Source organism: Culex quinquefasciatus, chromosome 2 (assembly GCF_015732765.1).
Source record: "Culex quinquefasciatus strain JHB chromosome 2, VPISU_Cqui_1.0_pri_paternal, whole genome shotgun sequence".
NCBI lineage: Eukaryota > Metazoa > Arthropoda > Insecta > Diptera > Culicidae > Culex > Culex quinquefasciatus.
In genome coordinates, this window is record NC_051862.1 from 33,485,237 (window position 1) to 33,507,721 (window position 22,485).

The 22,485-nt window shown below is 31.8% G+C and overlaps 2 protein-coding genes across 4 annotated transcripts in view; both read left to right on the forward strand.

The window, feature by feature from the left end:
• Positions 1 to 22,485, forward strand: part of LOC119767097 (protein CBFA2T2) — a 169,547-nt gene that overhangs the window by 66,113 nt on the left and 80,949 nt on the right. The gene's annotated exons all lie outside the window — the stretch shown is intronic.
• On the forward strand, positions 18,686 to 20,068 carry LOC119767098. Its single transcript, XM_038254725.1, has 2 exons — positions 18,686 to 18,948; positions 19,009 to 20,068. The coding sequence occupies exons 1-2, from the start codon at positions 18,822 to 18,824 to the stop codon at positions 19,440 to 19,442; spliced, it is 561 nt and encodes a 186-aa protein (XP_038110653.1). The 5' UTR covers positions 18,686 to 18,821; the 3' UTR covers positions 19,443 to 20,068.

Sequence of the window (22,485 nt, forward strand, 5' to 3'; positions counted from 1 at the left end):
AAATTGTTCTAAAAAGATGAAATTTTGGAAGTTGATTTTTTAATTATTTGATATACCCCCTAAGGGACTTTGCTAAAATTGGCTAGAACTATGGGATAATTTTGACCAATTTCGTCGGGGTCATTATTTTGGCCTTGAAATGGGGTCCCTAAGCTAAAATCATTCTAAAAAGTTGAAATTTTGGAAGTTGATTTTTTTAATTATTTGATATACCCCCTAAGGGATTTTATTAAAATTGGCTATAACTATGAAATAATTTTGACCAATTTTATCGGGGTCATTTATTTCACCATGAAATGGGGTTTCAAGCTAAAATTAATCCGATAAAATTAACTTTTGAGAGTTCATTTTTTTTTTAAATTTTGTTATATTCCCTAACGGAATTGATTTATTTATTGAGAATTTTTGAAGTGTGAATAACAAAAACTGTTATTATTTTCACAGAGCCAGGAAGTCGGACCTACGTTGAAGTTCGAGCTAGAGTGAGACCTCGGAGACTGCATCGGATTCAGCAAATTTTCAACAACTTTTACTTGGAATCGGAATCTGTGAAGTCGGGTATTTTTGGAGAGCTTAAATCGTCGTTGACGTCATATCCTGCATCCAGAGTCGGAGTTGTCTTCAAAGTATGGATTCAAAGTCGCTTGGAGGTACCCGACTCTGCAGCCCGGACTAGTACAGAGGAGTTATGGCAACTGAAGGTTTATTTGCAAATTACAAATAAACCAAAACAATAACTTTTTTTGTTATGGAGACATACCAGTTCAATAACATTTTTTGTTATTATGCTGCTCCACCTCTCCGCACAAAATAACAAATCTTGTTATTCCTTCATGATTCCTTCTGTGTTATTGGTTTGTTATTGCAATAACAACATAATAACAGTTTAAGTTATTCTTCGAACAAATCTTTGTTATTGATTTTTTTTATTTTAACAACTAATCCGATCATCCCAATAACATATTTCGTTCTTCTCACTATATCAAAAACTGACCTTCCCAAGTTATTTCCGTCTGCTCGGGAATTGCTCAAAAACGTTCAGAGATGATTGAAATATACTTTTTTCCAAAGAGTTTGAAAAGCCATGCTTTTCACATCAAAATACCACAATTTTTAGAAGTGTTTTAAAATATAATCTTAATAGTTACAGGTTAGTCTATATGTTTTTTAGTAATTTTTTCATATCGAAAAATTGGGGTACTCAGATGCCTTTTTTTATTCGTTTTTTTTTAATGTATTATGTACAGATAATTTTAAATCATTCTTATTTGAAATCAGTAAAATACAGAAGTCAACAAACCACTTCCTTGGTCACTACCCTCTTCTTCATGGCACATCATTTTTTGATATCAGTGAGCAAAACCAAAACCCCCTTTCGCTTAGTACCCAAATTCGTAAACTCTTGAATCACTCATTGCAGAGTCTATGAAAACCACCAAAAAAAAAAAGAGTACATTTTCCACTCACACACACACTCCAACCTTTTCAATACGTTACGGGCGACGAAAACCAGAACAGCTGATGAAAAAACGCGGCGGCCACGAGACTATCAGCGGCGAGGAATCCCACCAGATATTTAATTGATTTTAAATTGGCTGCCTTCTGGAATCTGGCAATTCTCACCGACCAGCGGCAGCAGGCTCAAGATGTTCCCGCGCCAAGTATCACTCGAACTTATTGTGTTGTGTTTACTTGGGGGGAATTGCTGTTCTTCTGGGCTGAATTTGTATTTTTTGTTTTTCAAAATCTTAAAAAAGTGTTATCGCAATTTTTAGGATTTTTAATGAAATAAAATTTAAAAAGTAAAATTGTTAAATTTCCAGATTTCAACACACTTATTCTGCAAGAACTCCAAAAACACATTCAATAACTCTGAATCATCCCGGTCCAGACTGTCTGGACTGTCTCAACCCGCTGCAATTAGAATGTTTAGTAAACGATTTCGTTTGTTTTCGGGACTACTGGCCTCACTCGGTGATCCGGCTCTGGTGCAGATTTTGGGTGAAATTCCGAAAAGAAGGCAGCTTCTGGATTGTGTTATCTGCTGGCGGCATTGGAAAAGTATTTTTCCGAGCGGGGAAATGGGAACATTTTCCCTGAGGGAGGAGAAGGGTGATGAAAGGCGAGATTAATTGACTTGCACGTGTGAGGGTGGTGGTGGTGGTGGTGGGAAAAAAGGGTGGGAGTCTGCACGTGCGATTTCCTCCCAATTGACTGGATAGTGAGATAAGCACGGGATCTCGTTTCTCGTTGAAGGATGTGTTTGTCGTTGGTAGAATGTGTTTGCTTAGGATTGTGTAGAGGGTGTATGATCCAAAGGGAGAGTAAAATCAACATAATTTTCTTGTTATCTAGTTGGAAATACATGTATGGAGAACATGCTCAAGCATAAATTCTAATGTTTATCAAAAATTATTTTTGGTTTAGAATTTTGTGATTTAAAAACTGCAACTAATTACATTTATTTTTTTCCAGGTATGACCATGTTTAAATTGTAACAAAGTTTTTCTGTAAGTATAATGAAACTCAAATGAATTTTCAACCACCCCCCAAAATAACATCATTCCGACACAACCACTCAAAACTAAAAGTTGCACTCTGACTGACGTCGACGAGGATTCCCGAACAAGTGTCCTCTTATTTCAAACGGGGCTCTGATGGCAAGGGGCAACACAGGAAAGACGGTTAGAAGCTTTCAGCAACTGGCCACCACCACAGCGGTCAGCGGATATTTAGATGTGTCACACGTGTGGGGGTTCATCTGCTTTTCATACGACTACAAATGGGGAAAAATGTCATCGGAGATGAGTGTGTGTAGGAAAAAAGAAGTCCAAAAAAAAAGCTCGGGAAAATGCTTCAACGACAGTGATTTTGTTTCCCACTGAGCAGGGTAAGAGGAGGCAGGGTGACGACTAACGGCAAAATATTTTTTGGCCAAACGAAGATTGCAAAATTACACAGAAGGTCGATATGCAAAATACTATACTTAAAAGCAAATGCTTTGTGTACTTTTTAGCTAAAGTGTGTTGCGGATAAATTTATTGTAAGCAAGTTAAAAAATCTTTAAAAAAAATGTTTTCGATCTAGCATTTATTTCAAGACAAAAAATTTAACATGCAATCCATAGTAATCTGTCGAAGTATAAATAAAATTAACTTGTTTTGTAGTGGTAGTTGTGTCCAGAGTTAGTGATTGCAAATATTTCTTTCATATTTTGCCTTTATCCGAAACATTTTCAAATCTATAATTTCCCTAAAAAATTTTTTTTTGCTTAAATATATTGCATGTTTTTTTTTGCATTTTAAGTGAAACAATAACTCGTGATAAAAAGCTTTAATGAATTTCTGATATTTATCCATGTTCAATATTTGTCTTATTTTTATTTTTACTTTTTTCAAGAGAAGCTAGAATTGTTCTAAAATATGAAAATTGAAATAACAAGCCATGGTCCCAACATTTGAATAAAAAAAGGTGTTTAAAAGTGCATTTTATACCTGCCCAATTATACTGCAATCATTAGTTTTCAAAATATCCAAGCATTGAAAAGATTTTGATTCGCCGAAAAAAAAAACATTTTGCGGTGCTGTACATTGGAATTCCACAAAAATTGAAAATATTTTTGATCGATCCCAGACATGCTAAATATGATTTAAAACGCAGGAAAATGCATTTCTAATTGTTTTTAGTTGGTTAGATTTCTAATTCCTTTAAAATTTTGTTTTTCTTGAAAAAAAAATTTGTCCTTTGATTTTTTGATCCGATTTTGGGAGGAGGGGGGGCGACATAAACTTAGAAAATTATTTGCAACGGCCTTATAAACATAAATAAACTACTTTAGTCAAAAGTTTTTCGCGTTGAAACCGGAACAATAGCTTATTTTGTGTAGACGATTTAAAAATTTTAATTTAAAAGGTTACTCTTTAGAAAAAAATAATTTCTAAAAAGCAAGTTAAAAAAAATCATTTGAAATAAAAAAGAATATTTCCCAGGTTCAGAGTAAAGTGACAAAATGCAAATTTTGTCAAACCCTATTTGTTATGAGATAAATTTATTTTTAAAGTTAAGATTATTTTGATAAGAGTGCTATTTTTTGGCATAATTTGCAAACAAAAATTCTAGATTGATGAAAATAAAGTCCCTTCTAACAACATGAAAAAATGCTAAACAAAAAATACACGAAAGCAAATATTTTGTATATTTTTATTCTACTTTTTTATCTTCAAATTTATTTCTTAAAATAAGAATTTCAAATTTTCGAGGAATTAAAATGGACCCAAATTTTTAAACTTCAATTGTCTTAAACATGAAAATTTTATTTCAAGAAATTAACATTCCTTAATTGAATTTGAAATTTCAAGGGAATGTTATAGAAATTTTCCCAACATATTTTTTTAAGTACCCTTTTAAGTTTACTTAAACGCAGTTCTCTATGAAATAGATTTTTTTTTCAATTTTTTTTTGTACTTTTAATCAGGCTGAAACATAATTGGTGCGTTCGGTACGCTCAAATAACCCATTTTGCATCATTAGTTGGTCCATATAATTTTCCATACAAATTTGGCAGCTGTCCATACAAAAATGATGTATGAAAATTCAAAAATCTGTATTTTTTAAAGGAATTTTTTGAAGGAGGACTACACTGAAAAAAAAATGATGCAAGGTAAAAAAATACGGTGAATTTTAATTTCACCTTTTTTAACTAAAACTTGATTTAATAAAACACTATTTTTAATTTTTTATTTTTTATTTGTGTTAAAGGACATCAAATTTCAACTTTTAAGAAATTTCCAGGTTGTGCAAAAAAATATTGACCGAGTTATGAATTTTTAAATCAATACAGATTTTTTCAAAAAATCGAAATATCGGTCGCAAAAATTGTTCAACTTTATTTTTCGATGTAAAATCAAATTTGCAATCAAAAAGTACCTGAGTGAAATTTTGATAAAAATCACCGTTTTCAAGTTATATCAATCTTTAGGTAACTTTGTTGAAAATAATCGCAGTTTTTCATTTTTTTCAAATTAGTGCACATGTTTGCCCAATAAATTTTTTTTTTTGAAGGGCTGAGAAAATTCTCTTTATTTTGCTTTGTTGGACTTAGTTGATACGACCTTTAGTTGCTGAGATATTGCCATGCAAGTGATTAAAAACAGGAAAATTGATGTTTTCTAAGTCTCACTCAAACAATCTACCATTTTCTAATGTCGATATCTCAGCAACTTATGGTTCGATTTACAATGTTAAAATATGAAACATTCGTGAAATTTTCTAATCTTTTCGAAAAAAAATGGAAATTAATTGTATTGTTTGGAAATTTAAAAATTTTGTGATTCGGAGTGAAATTGAACTTGATATATGGGTCATTCCATCTGAAGCGGAACAGCATTTGAAAATTACCCTCTCAGATCCTGCTCAAATTTGGCAGGGCTGTTGATACTATCAAAACATGCAAGAATCCCGAATTTCATCCAAATCGGACCACCCCCTCCGTTTTTGTACCTCTCCAAAAAATCGACTTTTTGGCGATTTTTGAGCAAACCTCCTAGTTTGAAACGACGATAACTCATGAACCACAAATCTTAGAGGGTCGGTCTTAGACTCAATTTTGAAGGAAATTGGACGTAGAATCCATTTCCGTGATCAAAATGTTGATTAATTTATTGTTTCTACCTGTATTGCGCAGTTGAAAACTTTAAACGGCCGTATCTCAAAACACCTCAACTTATTTTTTTTATTTGACCTCACCATCGTGTTCTCCGGCCAATTCTACATAAGAATCACTTATCGACAGAAATGAATATGTTTCGTTCCAGAGATATCGAATTTTAAAGTTTTGTGTTTTCGAGATTATACCTACATCAGCTTCATTCGCCGCATCTGCTTGAAGCACACAGGCGGGCTCATCAATAACTGCTACCTGGTGTTATGGGAGATGATTAATTTAATTTATATTTTTATAATTTGCCTGATTCTGAGAACTTTTTTGTTTGGTTGAAACACCCTAGTGTGCATAGACTAAATTTTAACTTAATAAACAAGTACAAAATAAATTGAATTGCGTAATAAATGAAATATTTTTTTATGATCTGAAAATATTCAATAAATAAAACCCAATATTTGTTCAAATGTATTTTTATTTCTTCTTTTCTTTGATTTTTTTCTTTATTTGTATTAAAATTTTGCCTTTTGGTTTTGATATTTTAAACATATTAGACTTCACCAATTTACACACTCTTGCTGTTTTGAATATTATAAAAATTATAAACTTCTAAGTTGTCACCCTACACAATCGCCACCGCTGCCGCTGCCCCTTCGGGCGGGGTTGGCAGCACAAGTGCGCACTCGAATTAGATTAAAAACCAAATGTTACGACTGTTTGTGACATGTTTTTATAATTTCAATTTTTTCATGTTTTTCCTCCGCCGGGTTTCTCGCCGCTGAGGTCGTCGCCGTTCTTCAGAAGTTTGCTGCTTTTTTGTGTTGTCCTTTTTTTTTTTGCTCGCTGTGTTTTTCCACGTTTTTTCTCTGTCAGCTTTGGCCGCGCTGCATCTGATATGGGGACACACACACACACATACAGTCACATGGAGGTAAATGTATTTGTACTCATATATTTTTATCCTGAAATTATTTGTTTGTTTGTTCTTTTGCGAGAAAAGGCAGCGCATTTCGCGTGTCCTTTTTTTATTATTTTTGGCCCCATTTTGCTCCTTTTGGCAAATGACGTTTTTCGCATATGTGGCGGCGCGGCGCCCCAAACGATAAAGGTTGGGAGTTCGGGGAGTGAGATATAGGAGGACAGCTCGGGTGACAACCTCCACTGTTTGGAACCACACCACAATCCTCCCTCTCGAACCTCAAATTTCCCGCAAGGTATGACGGTGAGATGGGAAAATAAAACGTCACTTGCATGAAGCTTTTTACTTTTTTTAAGCTCCTCGGAGGAAGCCATTAAATGAATAAACTGATGGCTTTGCCAAGTTTGGAAACATTCGAATAATGGTTTCGAATGCAAACGACACACTCACCGAGAGAGGAGTGCAGTTCAGCAGGGAACAAATCGGTGGAAAAGTAGCAGGTGGGGTTTGAGCTGTAGAACTTGTGATTTTATTAGAATTTTCTCTTTAATTTTTTTTTTTAGTTTCCTCGTTTTCTTCCAGAATAGTGAAAATCTTGTTTTTGATGTATAATTTGTTGTTCTTTGAAACAGTTTTGAAAGATTTTGTCTTATTGAAAAATCTTATAAGCCAGAATTCTATTTTAAAAGACATTTATTGAAAAAGTTATTTGAAAAAGGTTTGATATTTAATGTAAATGACTTGAATAATTATTTTGGTTGATTTTCAAATCGTTAACATTAGGCGTTACCAAAATATGGCAGGCGGACCAAATGTGGCCCGCGAGGTGATTTTTTGTGGCCCGCGGAACCATTTTGAATGATCACTTAAAATGGCCCTTTGACATTTCTGTAAGTGATTTTATAATTCCTAATAAACTTGGTAAAGTTATTGCTTTTTGTGAACCTTTTAATTTTTTGTTAATATAATATTTATTTTTCCAAAAACTTATCCCGATTATATGAAGCAAATATTGCGTTGAAAAATCTATATTATTGAAAAAAATAAACACGACTAAAGGTGATTGTTAAGGGTAAATCAACATTTTAGGAAATCAATTATAGAACGTTCGATTTTGATTGAAGCGGTATACGCACTTCGGAAGGAACTGGTCATTGTGTTGAAAATTCAAGCTTTTTATAACAATGAAAAAAGCTTTCACATTGATTTACAAAGACTATCAAAATATTAAAAAAAAGTTTGTTTAACAAAACCTTTTTTTTAAATGACATGTACATTGTGTTGGCTGCCACAGTCCATGTAAAAAATGCTATGCCGATTGAATAATGTTTACAAAATAAATTGAAATTATGTCACTTTGGTTTTGGGTTGTCAAAAAATTCTGATCTGAATTAGTAGGAAAGCAGACCAGATGTATCATCAAAAAATTCGAATGTCTTGCAAGTCAATTAAAATTGAAGCAAAGGTAAACAATATTTTTTGTATTTAAAACTGTCCTTCGATTTATTCCTAATTTAATATTTGAAAATCGAAATTTATTTCAAAACTGGAATTAAAAATTAATTTTATTCAAACCGAATTGCAGTAACAAAATTTATATTTTTTTTCATTTGGAGATATTTTTAAATTTTATGAATGATTTACAGATGTAAATGGTTCAAAAACTTTGGAAAATATTGAAACCAATATTCCTTAAATTAGTCGCATTAAGATATCATTGCAATTGAAATTCATTTCAACAAAATTTGTACAGTTTGTTCTGCATTCCAGGGCTAGTAGATTTTTGTTATTATTTTTAGATATTATTATAAAAATCCACACAGTTGTGGTGCATTTTTGAATAAATATTCAAGATTTCAAAAATATCTTCAATGATGATATCGAGAGTTTTTTTAGGTTCAATTAAAAAAAATGTTTTTGCCTTTTGAGTGTTTGGCGGTTTCAAATACACCCTAAAAGTAAAAAACTCTAGATATGTCCATATTTTCATATTTCATTAGAATTTTCTTTTCATTTTTTTAGTTTCCTTGTTTTCTTCTAGAAATAGTGAAAATCTTGTTTTTGATGAATAATTTGTTGTTATTTGAAACAGTTTTTAAAGATTTTGTCTTATTGAGAAACCTTATAAATCAGAACTCTATAATTAAAGACATTGATTGAAAAGTTTATTTGCAAAGGTTTGATATTAAATATAAATGACTTGAATAATTATTTTGGTTGATTTTGGCGTGACCAAAATATGAAGGCGGGCCAAATGCGGCCCGCGAGGTGATTTGAATGATCACTTCAAATCACTTAAAATGGCCCTTTGACATTTCTGTAAGTGATTTTATAATTCCTAATAAGCTTGGTAAAGTTATTGCTTTTTTGTGAACCTTTTTTGTTAATATAATACTTATTTTTCCAAAAAAAATATCCCGATAAATATTGCGTTGAAAAATCTATCTTAGAGTAATTCCAGCCCAAACCGGAATTTTTCAGGTATTTTTTTATCGACCCTCTCCGATTTCAATGAATTTTTGTAGACATGTTATCCTACGCTTATATAAGCCATTTTTGTGTATATGGAGCCAGTTCCACTCGATAATGACATTTGAGAAGGGCGTAAGTGTTTTAAATATTTTTGTAATTTGGAATTTTAAAATTTCTGTATCTCGAAGCCGTTGCATCGTATCAAAAAATGGTCTGAGACAAACTTGTAGGAAATTTGACGGGCTTTCCGAAAAAAAATACACTGAAAGATACAAACATTCTACTTTTACGAGATTTTTCGATTTTTAAGTTTAAAAGTCAAATTTTAGGAGGAGCCCACGATTTTTTTTCGTTCAAAATTTTTGTGAAGATAACCTAAGATGTTACAAAAAGACTCAAAAAAAATGCAGGATGGAGCAATTCACTTAAAAAAATACAAAAATCATTTACTGAAATTGTTTTTTTTTTTTGAAAAGTGATCTAAACTTCAAAATTTTCAAAAACCGATAGTGGGAATCGATTCTCCAGACAATTTTACATAAAAGTCTCCATATTGACTACTGTCCTAAGTCCGATTCTTGTGAAGTTACAGCGGTTTTAAAAATAAAAATGTTGAAAAAATAGGTTTTTTGATGGTTTTTTGCATTTTCTATGTGACAAACTTGATTTTTCAGTCTCGTAAATATTTTTACCGAAAAGCTCGTCCAATTTCCCATAAGATTGTCTTTGACCACTTTTCAAAATAACTCATTTTTTTTGATGATTAAAGCTAATTTACTATCCAGGTTACTATACTACACTGAAAAAATATTATGTTTCAGTTATGAGCAATGTAATTAGCTTATACCTGTAAGCCCATACATCCAATTGAAAAGTGGTCTAAGACAAGCTTATGGGAAATTGGACGAGCTTTCTGGTAAAAATATTTTCAAGACTGAAAAATTAAGTCTGTCATTTAGAAATTGCAAAAAACCATCAAAAAACCCATTTTTTCAACATTTTTATTTTTAAAACCGCTGTAACTTCACAAGAATTGGACTAAGGACAGTAGTCAATATGGAGACTTTTATATAAATTGTCTGGAGAATCGATTCTCATTATCGTTTTTTAAAAATTTTGACGTTTAGAGCACTTTTCAAAAAAAACAGTTTCAGTAAATGATTTTTGTATTTTTTTAAGTGAGTTGGTCCATCCTGCATTTTTGTTGAGTCTTTTTGTAACATCTTAGGCTATCTTCACAAAAATTTTGAACGAAAAAAAATCGTGGGCTCCTCCCAAAATTTTTACTTTTAACTTTAAAAATCAAAAAATCTCGTAAAAGTAGAATGTTTTTTTCTTTCAGTGTATTTTTTTTTCGGAAAGCCCGTCAAATTTCCTACAAGTTTGTCTCAGACCACTTTTTGATACGATTCAACGGCTTCGAGATACAGAAATTTTAAAATTCCAAATTACAAAAATATTTAAAACACTTACGCCCTTCTCAAATGTTAGTATCGAGTGGAACTGGCTCCATATACACAAAAATGGCTTATATAAGCGTAGGATAACATGTCTACAAAGTTTCATTGGAATCGGAGAGGGTCGGATACAACCGATTCCCTATTTGGCATGGAATTGCTCCTTATTGAAAAAAAAAACACGACTAAACGTTCGATTTTGATTCAAGCGGTATACGCACTTCGGAAGGAACTGGTCAAGAACAAAAAATCAAATGAGCAGCAACGGCAGCGAAAGCAAGCCAGAGAGGGTGAAGAAAAGCCCCAAAAGATCGTTCCCTCTCCTTTGTTCTGCTGTTCGTAAAGTCATTTCTCAAACCCTTTTCTTGGGAGGTGCGTATCGGCCTTATTGCAGGAAACTGTAAAGATAGCTAAAATACAGGAATAATATTAATTCAAAAATCATGCGAACGATCTTTTACTATACGGGCCTCAAACTTATTTTGCTCTTATAAACCTTCCACCTAGTGATTTGACCTCTAACAAGTGGGTTATAAATCTGAGTACCTAACATCTGATAAAGGAAGAATGAAATTTAATGAAATTTTATTGAAATTGGAGGAATAATGTTAGAAAAATCCATAAGCAATTATTTATCTTAAATCTTATCATCACCAAAAATTAAAATTACGCACTTTTACAAAGTCACCCCCCCCTTAAATACATAAAAAAAAACGTTACTTAATCCACCCTTAGGTGGTTGGCGCCTTCCTCACATTTAACGGGTGCTATCCAAAATGCAAAATTGCGTAAATAACACTTAAGTGCTTATAACTTTTGATAGGGTTGTTAGATCTTCAAGGTTTTGGACACGTTAGAAAGGTCTTTTAAATACCTATCAAACGATAGGTCGCATGAGAGACCCGGACAACGTTTTTATAAACATATCTGAGATCCGGCCTCCAACAACTGTATAAATAACACTTAAGTGCTTATAACTTTTGATACAATTGTCAGATCTTCAATGTCTTGGACGCGTTGGAAAGGTCTTTTAAATACCTTTCTGAAAATGTATAGCATGACGGGTTTTCTTACAAAAAACACCCTTTTTGCAATCTTCCGGACTATTTTTAAAATCGTTTTTTTAGCATAACTTTTGAAGTATTTGACTAAACTGCATAATTTTTAATAGCGACTTATGGGACCCCAAGACGGATCGAATGACGCCAAAACGGACAAAATCGGTTCAGCCAATGTCGAGATAATCGAGTGACAATTTTTTGATCAACATCCCACCACACACACAGACATTTGCTCAGAATTTGATTCTGAGTCGATAGGTATACGTGAAGGTGGGTCTAGGAGGTCTAATTGAGAAGTTCATTTTTCGAGTGATTTTATAGCCTTTCCTCAGTAACGTGAGGAAGGCAAAACAATTATGATACAAGTGAATTCAACTAAATAACTTTTAATGTTCTTTATATTAGTGAAATCAAGATAGTAATCAGTCGAAAAAATTGTATTGTTGCAATAAAAAGCAAATTAATTGTATTTGTGTTGGGTTCTCCGATTTTAACAAAATTTAACTAATAGATTCGAAGCTTTTGTACAAAACTACTCAAAAAGATTATTTTTGCTTGCTTATATTAAAATCACGAAAATGTTGTAAAAATACCTGAGATTTCAAAAAAACTTCAACAAAAACATTATTTTTTTCAGTTTTAACGATTGTGTGATCTAATTAAGCCCGCAAGCTCATGTGAGCTTCAAATTCAAAAACTTTTTTCAAACGCTTTTCAAAAACTTTAAGCACCCCTGTTTACTTCTGCCATCAGAAATTTTCAAAGATTAAGTTGGTATAATGTTTTTATGAAAAAAATATTATTCTAGTTAACTGAAAAAATTTCAGATATTTTAAATAGTTTTTCCTGTTGTCCGGGCGTTTCCAAACTCTGAGAATATGAAAAAGCCTCAGTTAATAAATGAGTTTGCCAAATTTTATCTTTGCAATCGGTTTGACAAAATGATTCTGATTCGCTTCGCTAGGAGACGGTGATTTTAGCGGATTGCAGACTGGATTTTCGCCATGTGATGTGATGATTGTCTAAGCCCAAGTTGCCTAGGAATCGATAATTGGGAATAGAACCAATTCCACCTGAACCAGATTCTCACCACCATGGCAGCCGTCCATTGCCGGCCGCTCCCATCTCCACCGCGCACCAGGGACAAGGAAAGGGAATTGGAAGACGGGAAGTGTTGATGCTCCACTTTTTTAAGAGTATTAAGGGAAAATCTCCACGGTATCCTCAAGTAAGTTTCGCTTGGAGTTGGGCGGTTTTTGGGAAGGTGAATGGTCTGAGGAGCCACCCTAGGCGAGTGGTAACGACCGTTTGCATTGTTGTTCGAATTCTTCGTGAGTTCTCATTTCTAATGGGAATGCTTTCAATTCTTCTCATCTCTTATTGGATGAATACTATCAGTCGTCCAGGCTATTTATAGCGAGGTATTTTTAGATTCAATTTCAACTGCGCTTGCAAATATTGCATGCAATCTTGTTTGAGTTCTGATGTTCAACTTGCATTCAATGCGATTCTAAGTCCGATGCTTGGATTCAACTATACCAGTCTGATTCCTCCTCAAGCTACCAATGCTCCACGGTTAAGTGGAAAGCATTTTGCTTACCAATCCTAAGGACAGGGGATCGAACCCCGCCGTGAGCTTGAAGTTTTTTTTCATTAATTCCAAATTTAATGAGTCCAGAACTTTCTCGTTGGGAGCAGATGGGTATCGAACCCAGAACCATTCGCTTATAAAGCGAACATCGTAACCATTCAGCCACGACCGCTCTTGGTTTGACAAAATGATTCTGATTATGAAAAAAATATTTCACCATTCAAACTTAAATTAATCTTAAAAAAACTTGCATCCTCTGGTTTCAAAAACCTTCAAAGCTTCCACCTCTGCTCGCGTTCAAACCAGCAGGGTTGTCCAGGCGCAAAAAAAAGCTCTCAAACCAAGATTTACGACATGTGTTTTTTTCTTCTTCTGGCTGCTTTGCCTCAATTTTTTTCGCCCCAGTTTCTTCTTCCCAGCAAGGATCCGGCCCTTCCGGAGGAGGAAGTTCCACAGGTTTTAAGCACAACTTTGGCCGTGCCACATACAGTTTAGTGGGTTTTAGATTTTTTCGGTAATCCAAATTGCCACGTGTCACCTGCTACCTCTTCTGTCGTTATTGGGGGGAAGCGGGGTTCGGGTAGAATTCTGTGTAGAAGTGGGGTGTTGACACTGAAAGATGGGCATCTGATGATTTTGTATTTTAGGCTTAGTTTTCTGATGTTATAGAAAAAAAATAGTTTTAGAAAATAAAGATAAAAATTGATTTTTTTAAATTAAATTATCTGGACTTTCCAGCTAAAGCAAACGGTAATACCTCTCAAGAACTGCTGGTGTACTTCTTACACACAAGCTGACTCTCTGCCAATGTTGGCGCAGGGGAAGAAACGGCGTAGACCACCCCCACCATCTACTCCTTCCCCAGATCAAGCACCCCCCGCCCCCATCCTGGAACATAACCTATATTAAAATATCGTTCTTCATAAGTTTTTGACAGATAGAACATATGCGGCCCCGCACTCAGCCACTCTGGACTAACTGGTTGATGGTGGAAACACGGTGTTCCGACACCCCACTCCCCCTCCGAGGAACCCCCCCCCCCCTGGACTCTGCCATCCAACGTAATATTAATGGATCGAAATGGATGGAAGTTTTTCCCAGTGGAGTCCCGCCGCGGCTTGCCTGGCCGTAGTGGTCCGTGGGAAGGACAAATGGTGCCACACGGCAGGCGCTAGAGGAATAGCTCAAGTTCCGAAGCTGGGGAGACACGTGGCCCGGTTGGAAACTCCTTACCCTAGCTGGGAGGGACATGGACGGGTTTACCCATTTGCCACCTGTCGCTCCTCTCTCTCTGTTTTCGACCCCGCGGGATTGAAGATTTGTGTTATTAGCTATTTTACGTTTTAAAATCGAATTTAATTTAAGTGAAATTTATTTGTGCCGCTCAATCATTTTTTTTTTTTCATAATAATTACGGAATTCTGACAACTTTTATAATAATTTTTATTATAATTTTGAACGTACAGTGAAATCTAATTTGTCGATTTCTCTGGAACGACGCAATATTGTTTCAATCTTTTAAAAGCAATTTGTAGGTTTTGTTCAGATCTACAAAACGATTTTTGAAGCTTGCAAAAATATTGTATGTGTTATCAATATTACTAGGTAACAAATAGTTTTAATCCGAATAATGGTTTGTCGGTTTTTATTCACAATATTTTTCAAAAAAATACGTTTCACAAGATAACATACCAAAGATATTTCTAAATGTTTAAAATTGTTTTATAATTGAGAAAAGACGATAAAATATAGTAACAAGTCACGCAATTCTGCTATCGAAAATATTTTAATATCTTTCGAGTATTTATTTTTATAAAAGATGTTTGCAAAAATAAGGCTCATACCAAGATTTTTTAACATATTTTTTTTCGCTGATTATTTCTAATGTCAATATTTAAATATTTGTAAACTAATTATTGCAAAACAACTGGACTGGTCTGGATTGCAATTTTCAACCCTTTTTTTATTCTAATTATGAATGTATAGCTTGTACTTTCAACTTTTTATATTTCCATCGGCTTTGGTCAGATTTGCAAAATTTTTGCAACGGCCTAAAAAATGCATTTTTTCTAAGTTTTTGTCTGTTCCTTTACAAATTTCCCTTAGAAACAGATAGCAAAAAAAAAAGATTAACAAAAATTTAAAAATACATTTGTAAACTAACAATCAAAACTATGTACAACTATTATTTCGGTTTTTTTTTTTTAAATCAATAGGGTCAATTTTAGACAATTTGAAGTTTTTGCACCACAGATCGGAAACAGACGCTATGTAATTTTTTTCAAATTTTTGACAGTAGAATAACAGCGATGATGCATGAAGAAATCTGTATTACTCCTTCTTCCAAAATGCTGAAAATGTTGCATGAAACTAAAAAAACCCTTCACTAAACTAGTGATGAGTGTATTTTGCGTTTAGATGAAAATTGGTGTTATAACTAGGTTTTAAGGTTAACTACTCATCTAGTATTTTGCATATTTTTTAAAAATAAAATCTAAAATCTAATATGCCTTAATAAAAAATTGTTAAAATTTCGGAACTAAAGAATATTTTTTTATTCTCTTTTCTTGCATTCAAATACAGACAAATCTTCCATTTTCTGAATTTAAGTTATCCTCTTAAAATAAATAGTTGTTCTTAATTTAATAAAAATTTTAACTGAGTTTTTGAAGTAACTTGAAAATCATACAAAATTTTTATTTTCAAAATTCTTACTATTATCAATATTATTTTGATCGATCCAGCATATTTTTAAAATAAACCTTTCGTTTTTCAAAAAGTAATTAAAGTGTAATAAATCATAGAAGTTTTTTTTTTAATAATATATCTGACCTCCTTCGAAATTGCTTAGTAGTTACAATCTTTGAAAGTTGACCTTAATAAAAACATATATCATAATAATTATATTTTTTTGCATGAATTGTTGTTTAAATCTGTATCTTCTTCCTTTTTACGTTTTCCGCTCTTTAAAAAAAATTATTAAAAAAAGTTTTTTTTTAATTATTTCGAAAATTATGTTGACATTCTATTGGCTATACTAGTTACAAACCATCAATATAGATGAACTTTCAGAAAATTTATGCAATAGATTTTTTGTGACTAAGGATTACAATAAATCATATTTAATTTAAAAAATATATATTTTTTTCTCTTTTTAAATGCAAATGAAAAAAAACCTACTTGCCAAGAAGAAGATGATTTTTTATTAATTATAATTTATTACTCAAAATAAAAAGGAATTTTGAAAAAATATTGTTTTGACTTTTTTGCTTATTGCTATTTTTATTTCCAAAAAAAACTAAATAAAAACCATGATTTTTGAAAACATTGTCAATAAGGCCGATGCAAATATTTAAAAAAGTTTTTGTCCCTCGGCCCTGGCCAAGGTCCAAGGGGGGGGGGGCAAAAAAATAAAAAAATATAAAAAATTTAAATAACAAGCCATAATCTTCACATTTAAATGAAAAAAGTGTTTTAAAATGCATTTTACACTAGTTCAGTTGTTTTGCAATCATTAGTTTTCAAAAAATCTAAGATCTGACAAAAACAAAAATTGTATCGAAAAAAAAAGATTTTGTATCGAAAATTTTCAAAAAATCTTAAGATTTTTTAATAAACCCAAACATGCTAAAAATGATTTTAAACGGAGAAAAATGTATTTTAATTTGATTTCAGCTGGTTGCACTTGAATTTTCAATGAAATTTTGAAATTTATTGTAAAAATATTTTTTTGCCCCCTGATTTTTCGGGCCAATTTTGAAGGGGGGTGACAAAACTTTTAAAAATATTTGTACCAGCCTAAGCAATAATTAAAAACTTTATTTTGACAATTTTTTTTACTGAGCTGAAAAACATGACAATAATTTTCTTACTCCAAAAGAGCACTTTTGTCATTTTGTAATCTCTGCAAGAAATCAGCTTACTCATGTTATATTTTGAATAGTTATGGCTGAAAATAGTAACTAAGCAAGATTTCTGGCAGTCATTTATAAAAAAAATATTTAAAAAGTGTTCTTTTGAGCGTCTCAGCATATTAAAATTTCTTGTTATTCAGCAAAGTAGAGAAAGAACATCAGGGAATCGTATTTATTTTTTATGGCTTAAATGAAATCTAAATATTGTCTAGAACTAAAAATCAAAAATGACTAATCATTGCTTAAAATTTTCTTTGGAATAAATGCAATTTTGAAGAATCAAATAATCTTTTTGTGAATTTTTTAAACTGTTATTCAACCGCCAAAATATAATTGTATTACACCAAGTTCCGAAAAGGCAATCCTTCCCCTCAACCAAAGCTTACGTGTTCCTAAAGCTCACACCGTCGAGTCGTCCCCGAGGACTAAATTTACTTTGAAGCTTAACACGTCCACCTTCTCACCACGCGCAAAGTGCTTCTAACCACGTGCAACGTCCGCTCTCCCCCACTAAGTGCAGGTGGATTTGCGCCAGTAATCTCCGGAAGCAGCAGCAGCAGTTGAAATCAATTTATTCGATCCCTTGATTAGAATTAGATGCTTCGAGGTGTTTTTGGAGGAGAAATTTCATTTCACAAGCATTAGAGAGCGAGTAGCAATTTTCCAAACTTCAACATTTTCGTATAATTAATTCGCCAAATTGCCGAGGACCGTCGCGCGCATTCTGTGGCCAAAACCACACGGAATGTTCTTTTCCGAAGGCAAAACTAACAAGGGGGTGGAATCTGTGGTGCCGCACATTAACCACAAATGTTGCTGACTCTTCGCGTCTGCAGGGATGGGGGACATCCAGCCAGATGCCGACCAAAAAGTGCCATGGTGATCTCGCTGGAAGTTGGTATCATCTACAACATGTGGCTCGGGACATAAAAAACGGAAAAATCATATTTTTTGGCGCGCAAATGGTCGGGAAAATGTATGCAAATTTTGAGGGGATGAGATGATGCTTTGTTTTTGTGGAATTTAATTTGAAATGTTTGACAATTCAATTCTTCAATGCTTTAATTATTGAATTCTTCAATTCTTCAATTCTTCAATTCTTCAATTCTTCAATTCTTCAATTCTTCAATTCTTCAATTCTTCAATTCTTCAATTCTTCAATTCTTCAATTCTTCAAATCTTCAATTCTTCAATTCTTCAATTCTTCAATTCTTCAATTCTTCAATTCTTCAATTCTTCAATTCTTCAATTCTTCAATTCTTCAATTCTTCAATTCTTCAATTCTTCAATTCTTCAATTCTTCAATTCTTCAATTCTTCAATTCTTCAATTCTTCAATTCTTCAATTCTTCAATTCTTCAATTCTTCAATTCTTCAATTCTTCAATTCTTCAATTCTTCAATTCTTCAATTCTTCAATTCTTCAATTCTTCAATTCTTCAATTCTTCAATTCTTCAATTCTTCAATTCTTCAATTCTTCAATTCTTCAATTCTTCAAATCTTCAATTCTTCAATTCTTCAATTCTTCAATTCTTCAATTCTTCAATTCTTCAATTCTTCACACGGAACAAAATCCGGTCGGCGGATCCGAAAAAAAATCGCGATGAATTCGAAAACAATGGATGTTTTCAAAATCATGAAAAATGTTTTCGATATTGAAATAAATGTTTTCAATATCGAAGCAAACTGTTTGCGAAACCGCAACCACCTTGTTTGCGGCGCAATTTTGTTTAGTCCGCCGCAGCCACAATGCGTTACACTGTCAGGGTGTCAGAATCAGCTGACTGCTCACCGCTCTTAAAACATAAACAAACGATCAAAATCGTTTTGGAAGGTGGTGGCGAATATTTTTGCGAAAAAATTGATCCAGTTGATGGTGAGTACTATTTATTTGGTATAATATTACTGAAATTTCATCTCACTTTTTATTTTACAGAACTCAAGAAGTCCAAACTGTACGGTTGGCAGTGCTTCGAGTGCGACAAGTTGGACGACTCCGACCACGAGAGCGTGGTCCCGCCGAAAGCCCCGCTCAAGTCCCGAACCCGGAACAGCTCGCTCGAATTTGAAAAGTCCCCAGAGACTCCGGCGGAGAGTACCTCCGTCGTTTCCGTTGCGCCAACCTCCCAACCCAAACGACCCCGCAAGAGTGGAACCGGAGACAATCCCATGGAGGCAAACGGTATCGAGACGAAAAAAATGCTGCTGAAGATCCCGAAAATCGGCCAGGAACTGTCGGAGAAGCTTAGCGCGGAGGAAATTTCGGTGGAGATGTTGGCGCCGAAGGCGGCCGCACCGCAGGTTAACGAGGCCGTAAGAAGAAGGTCAATACACCGATTTCCCCAGAGGTTCCAAAGCAGGAGGACATAAAACCCAAGGTTGAAGTCATCGAAATCCCGAACTCTGCGGTGTCTTCCGAGCCGGAGCAGCCAAAGGAAGAACCCGCTCCGGAGATCCTGGAACCTCCCGCCAAACCCATGGAGGTCAATTCGGAAAATAAGCAGATGGAGAAGCTGAAGGCTCCTGCGGAACCGGCTTCATCGGTTCTTGAACCACTTGTTGCCGCGAGTTCCCAAGAAACGCTCACTTCGGCGGAATCGGCAACCACGTTGACAACGACCTCTAGTGAATAGCTGGAACCACCTCCAGCCACCAAAGTGACCATTGACCCTCCCCAAACAAGCTCCGGACGGCGTGGAAGTTCTACCTGCGGTGGATGTCACCACATCCGGCAAATCTGGAACCGGCGACTTCTCCTCTTCATCCTCGTCGCACAAGCACAACAAAAGGAAAAAGAAGAAGCACCGCAATCGATCCCCGCGAAGGAGCACAAGCGCAAACGGAAGCGGAAAAATCGTTCCGGTAGGTTTTTTCGCGTCCGATGGGGAGGCCAACCGAACGCGGAGTAAGATCATGGTAGTTGATCAGCGGAATTTCTTGTCTAGCAGATCAAACCGGTGCTGGACTTAAATTGTTCTGATTTTAGGCGTCATCCATGAAGTATGTCACGCTCTAGGGGTGGAAGGGGGGGGGTCTGAAATTCTGAAATGTTGATTTAAAAGCGGAAAACTACAAAAGTGATGAGAAATGGTCGAACGGCTTAGAGTGATTAAAATGGGTCTTACATTTTTTTTATTCAAAATTTCTAAAATTTCTAAAATTTCTAAAATTTCTAAAAGTTCTAAAATTCTTAAAATTTCTAAAATTTTCAAAAGTTATAAAATTTCTAAAATTTCTTAAAGTTATAAAATTCCTAAAATTTCTAAACGTTATAAAATATCTAAAATTTCTAAAATTTCTAAAATTTCTAAAATTTCTAAAATTTCTAAAATTTCTAAAATTTCTAAAATTTCTAAAATTTCTAAAATTTCTAAAATTTTTAAAATTTCTAAAATTTCTAAAATTTCCAAAATTTCTAAAATTTTTAAAATTTCTAAAATTATAAAAAATTTCTAAAATTTTTAAAATTTCTAAAATTTCTAAAATTTCAAAATTTCTAAAATTTCTAAAATTTCTAAAATTTCTAAAATTTCTAAAATTTCTAAAATTTCTAAAATTTCTAAAATTTCTAAAATTTCTAAAATTTCTAAAATTTCTAAAATTTCTAAAATTTCTAAAATTTCTAAAATTTCTAAAATTTCTAAAATTTCTAAAATTTCCAAAATTTCTAAAATTTCTAAAATTTCTAAAATTTCTAAAATTTCTAAAATTTCTAAAATTTCTAAAATTTCTAAAATTTCTAAAATTTCTAAAATTTCTAAAATTTCTAAAATTTCTAAAATTTCTAAAATTTCTAAAATTTCTAAAATTTCTAAAATTTCTAAAATTTCTAAAATTTCTAAAATTTCTAAAATTTCTAAAAATTCTAAAATTTCTAAAATTTCCAAAATTTCTAAAATTTTTAAAATTTCTAAAATTTTAAAAAATTTCTAAAATTTTTAAAATTTCTAAAATTTTTAAAATTTCAAAATTTTAAAATTTCAATTTTTTTTAAAATTTCTAAAATTTCTAAAATTTCTAAAATTTCTAAAATTTCTAAAATTTCTAAAATTTCTAAAATTTCTAAAATTTCTAAAATTTCTAAAATTTCTAAAATTTCTAAAATTTCTAAAATTTCTAAAATTTCTAAAATTTCTAAAATTTCTAAAATTTCTAAAATTTCTAAAATTTCTAAAATTTCTAAAATTTCTAAAATTTCTAAAATTTCTAAAATTTCTAAAATTTCTAAAATTTCTAAAATTTCTAAAATTTCTAAAATTTCTAAAATTTCTAAAATTTCTAAAATTTCTAAAATTTCTAAAATTTCTAAAATTTCTAAAATTTCTAAAATTTCTAAAATTTCTAAAATTTCTAAAATTTTAAAATTTCTAAAATTTCTAAAATTTCTAAAATTTCTAAAATTTCTAAAATTTCTAAAATTTCTAAAATTTCTAAAATTTCTAAAATTTCTAAAATTTCTAAAATTTCTAAAATTTCTAAAATTTCTAAAATTTCTAAAATTTCTAAAATTTCTTAAATTTCTAAAATTTGTAAAATTTTAAATTTTCTAAAATTTTAAATTTTAAAAATTTTAAATTTTCTAAAATTTCTTAAATATCTAAAAATTTTTAAATTTCTAAATTTTTTAAAATTTCTAAAATTTCTAAAAAAATTTAAAATTTTGAAAATTTCTAAAATTTTGAATTTTTGAATTTCTAAAATTTTGAATTTTTAAATTTTTAAATTTTTGAATTTTTGAATTTTTGAATTTTTGAATTTTTGAATTTTTGAATTTTTGAATTTTTGAATTTTGAATTTTGATTTTTGAATTTTTGAATTTTGAATTTTGAATTTTGAATTTTTGAATTTTGAATTTTGAATTTTGAATTTTTGAATTTTGAATTTTGAATTTTGAATTTTGAATTTTTGAATTTTGAATTTTGAATTTTGAATTTTGAATTTTGAATTTTTGAATTTTTGAATTTTTGAATTTTGAATTTTGAATTTTAAATTTTTGAATTTTTAAATTTTTGAATTTTTGAATTTTTGAATTTTTGAATTTTTGAATTTTTGAATTTTTGAATTTTTGAATTTTTGAATTTTGAATTTTGAATTTTTGAATTTTTGAATTTTTGAATTTTTGAATTTTTGAATTTTTGAATTTTTGAATTTTTGAATTTTTGAATTTTTGAATTTTTGAATTTTTGAATTTTTGAATTTTTGAATTTTTGAATTTTTGAATTTTTGAATTTTTGAATTTTTGAATTTTTGAATTTTTGAATTTTTGAATTTTTGAATTTTTGAATTTTTTGAATTTTTGAATTTTTGAATTTTTGAATTTTTGAATTTTTGAATTTTTGAATTTTTGAATTTTGAATTTTTGAATTTTGAATTTTGAATTTTGAATTTTTGAATTTTGAATTTTGAATTTTGA

Excerpts from the sequence above, each read along its gene's own strand:
- LOC119767098 (XM_038254725.1), top strand. The coding sequence starts at position 18,822 with ATGCGTTACACTGTCAGGGTGTCAGAATCAGCTGACTGCTCACCGCTC. Across the intron at positions 18,949-19,008 it reads AAAAATTGATCCAGTTGATG|AACTCAAGAAGTCCAAACTG; the intron begins GTGAGTACTATT and ends TTTATTTTACAG.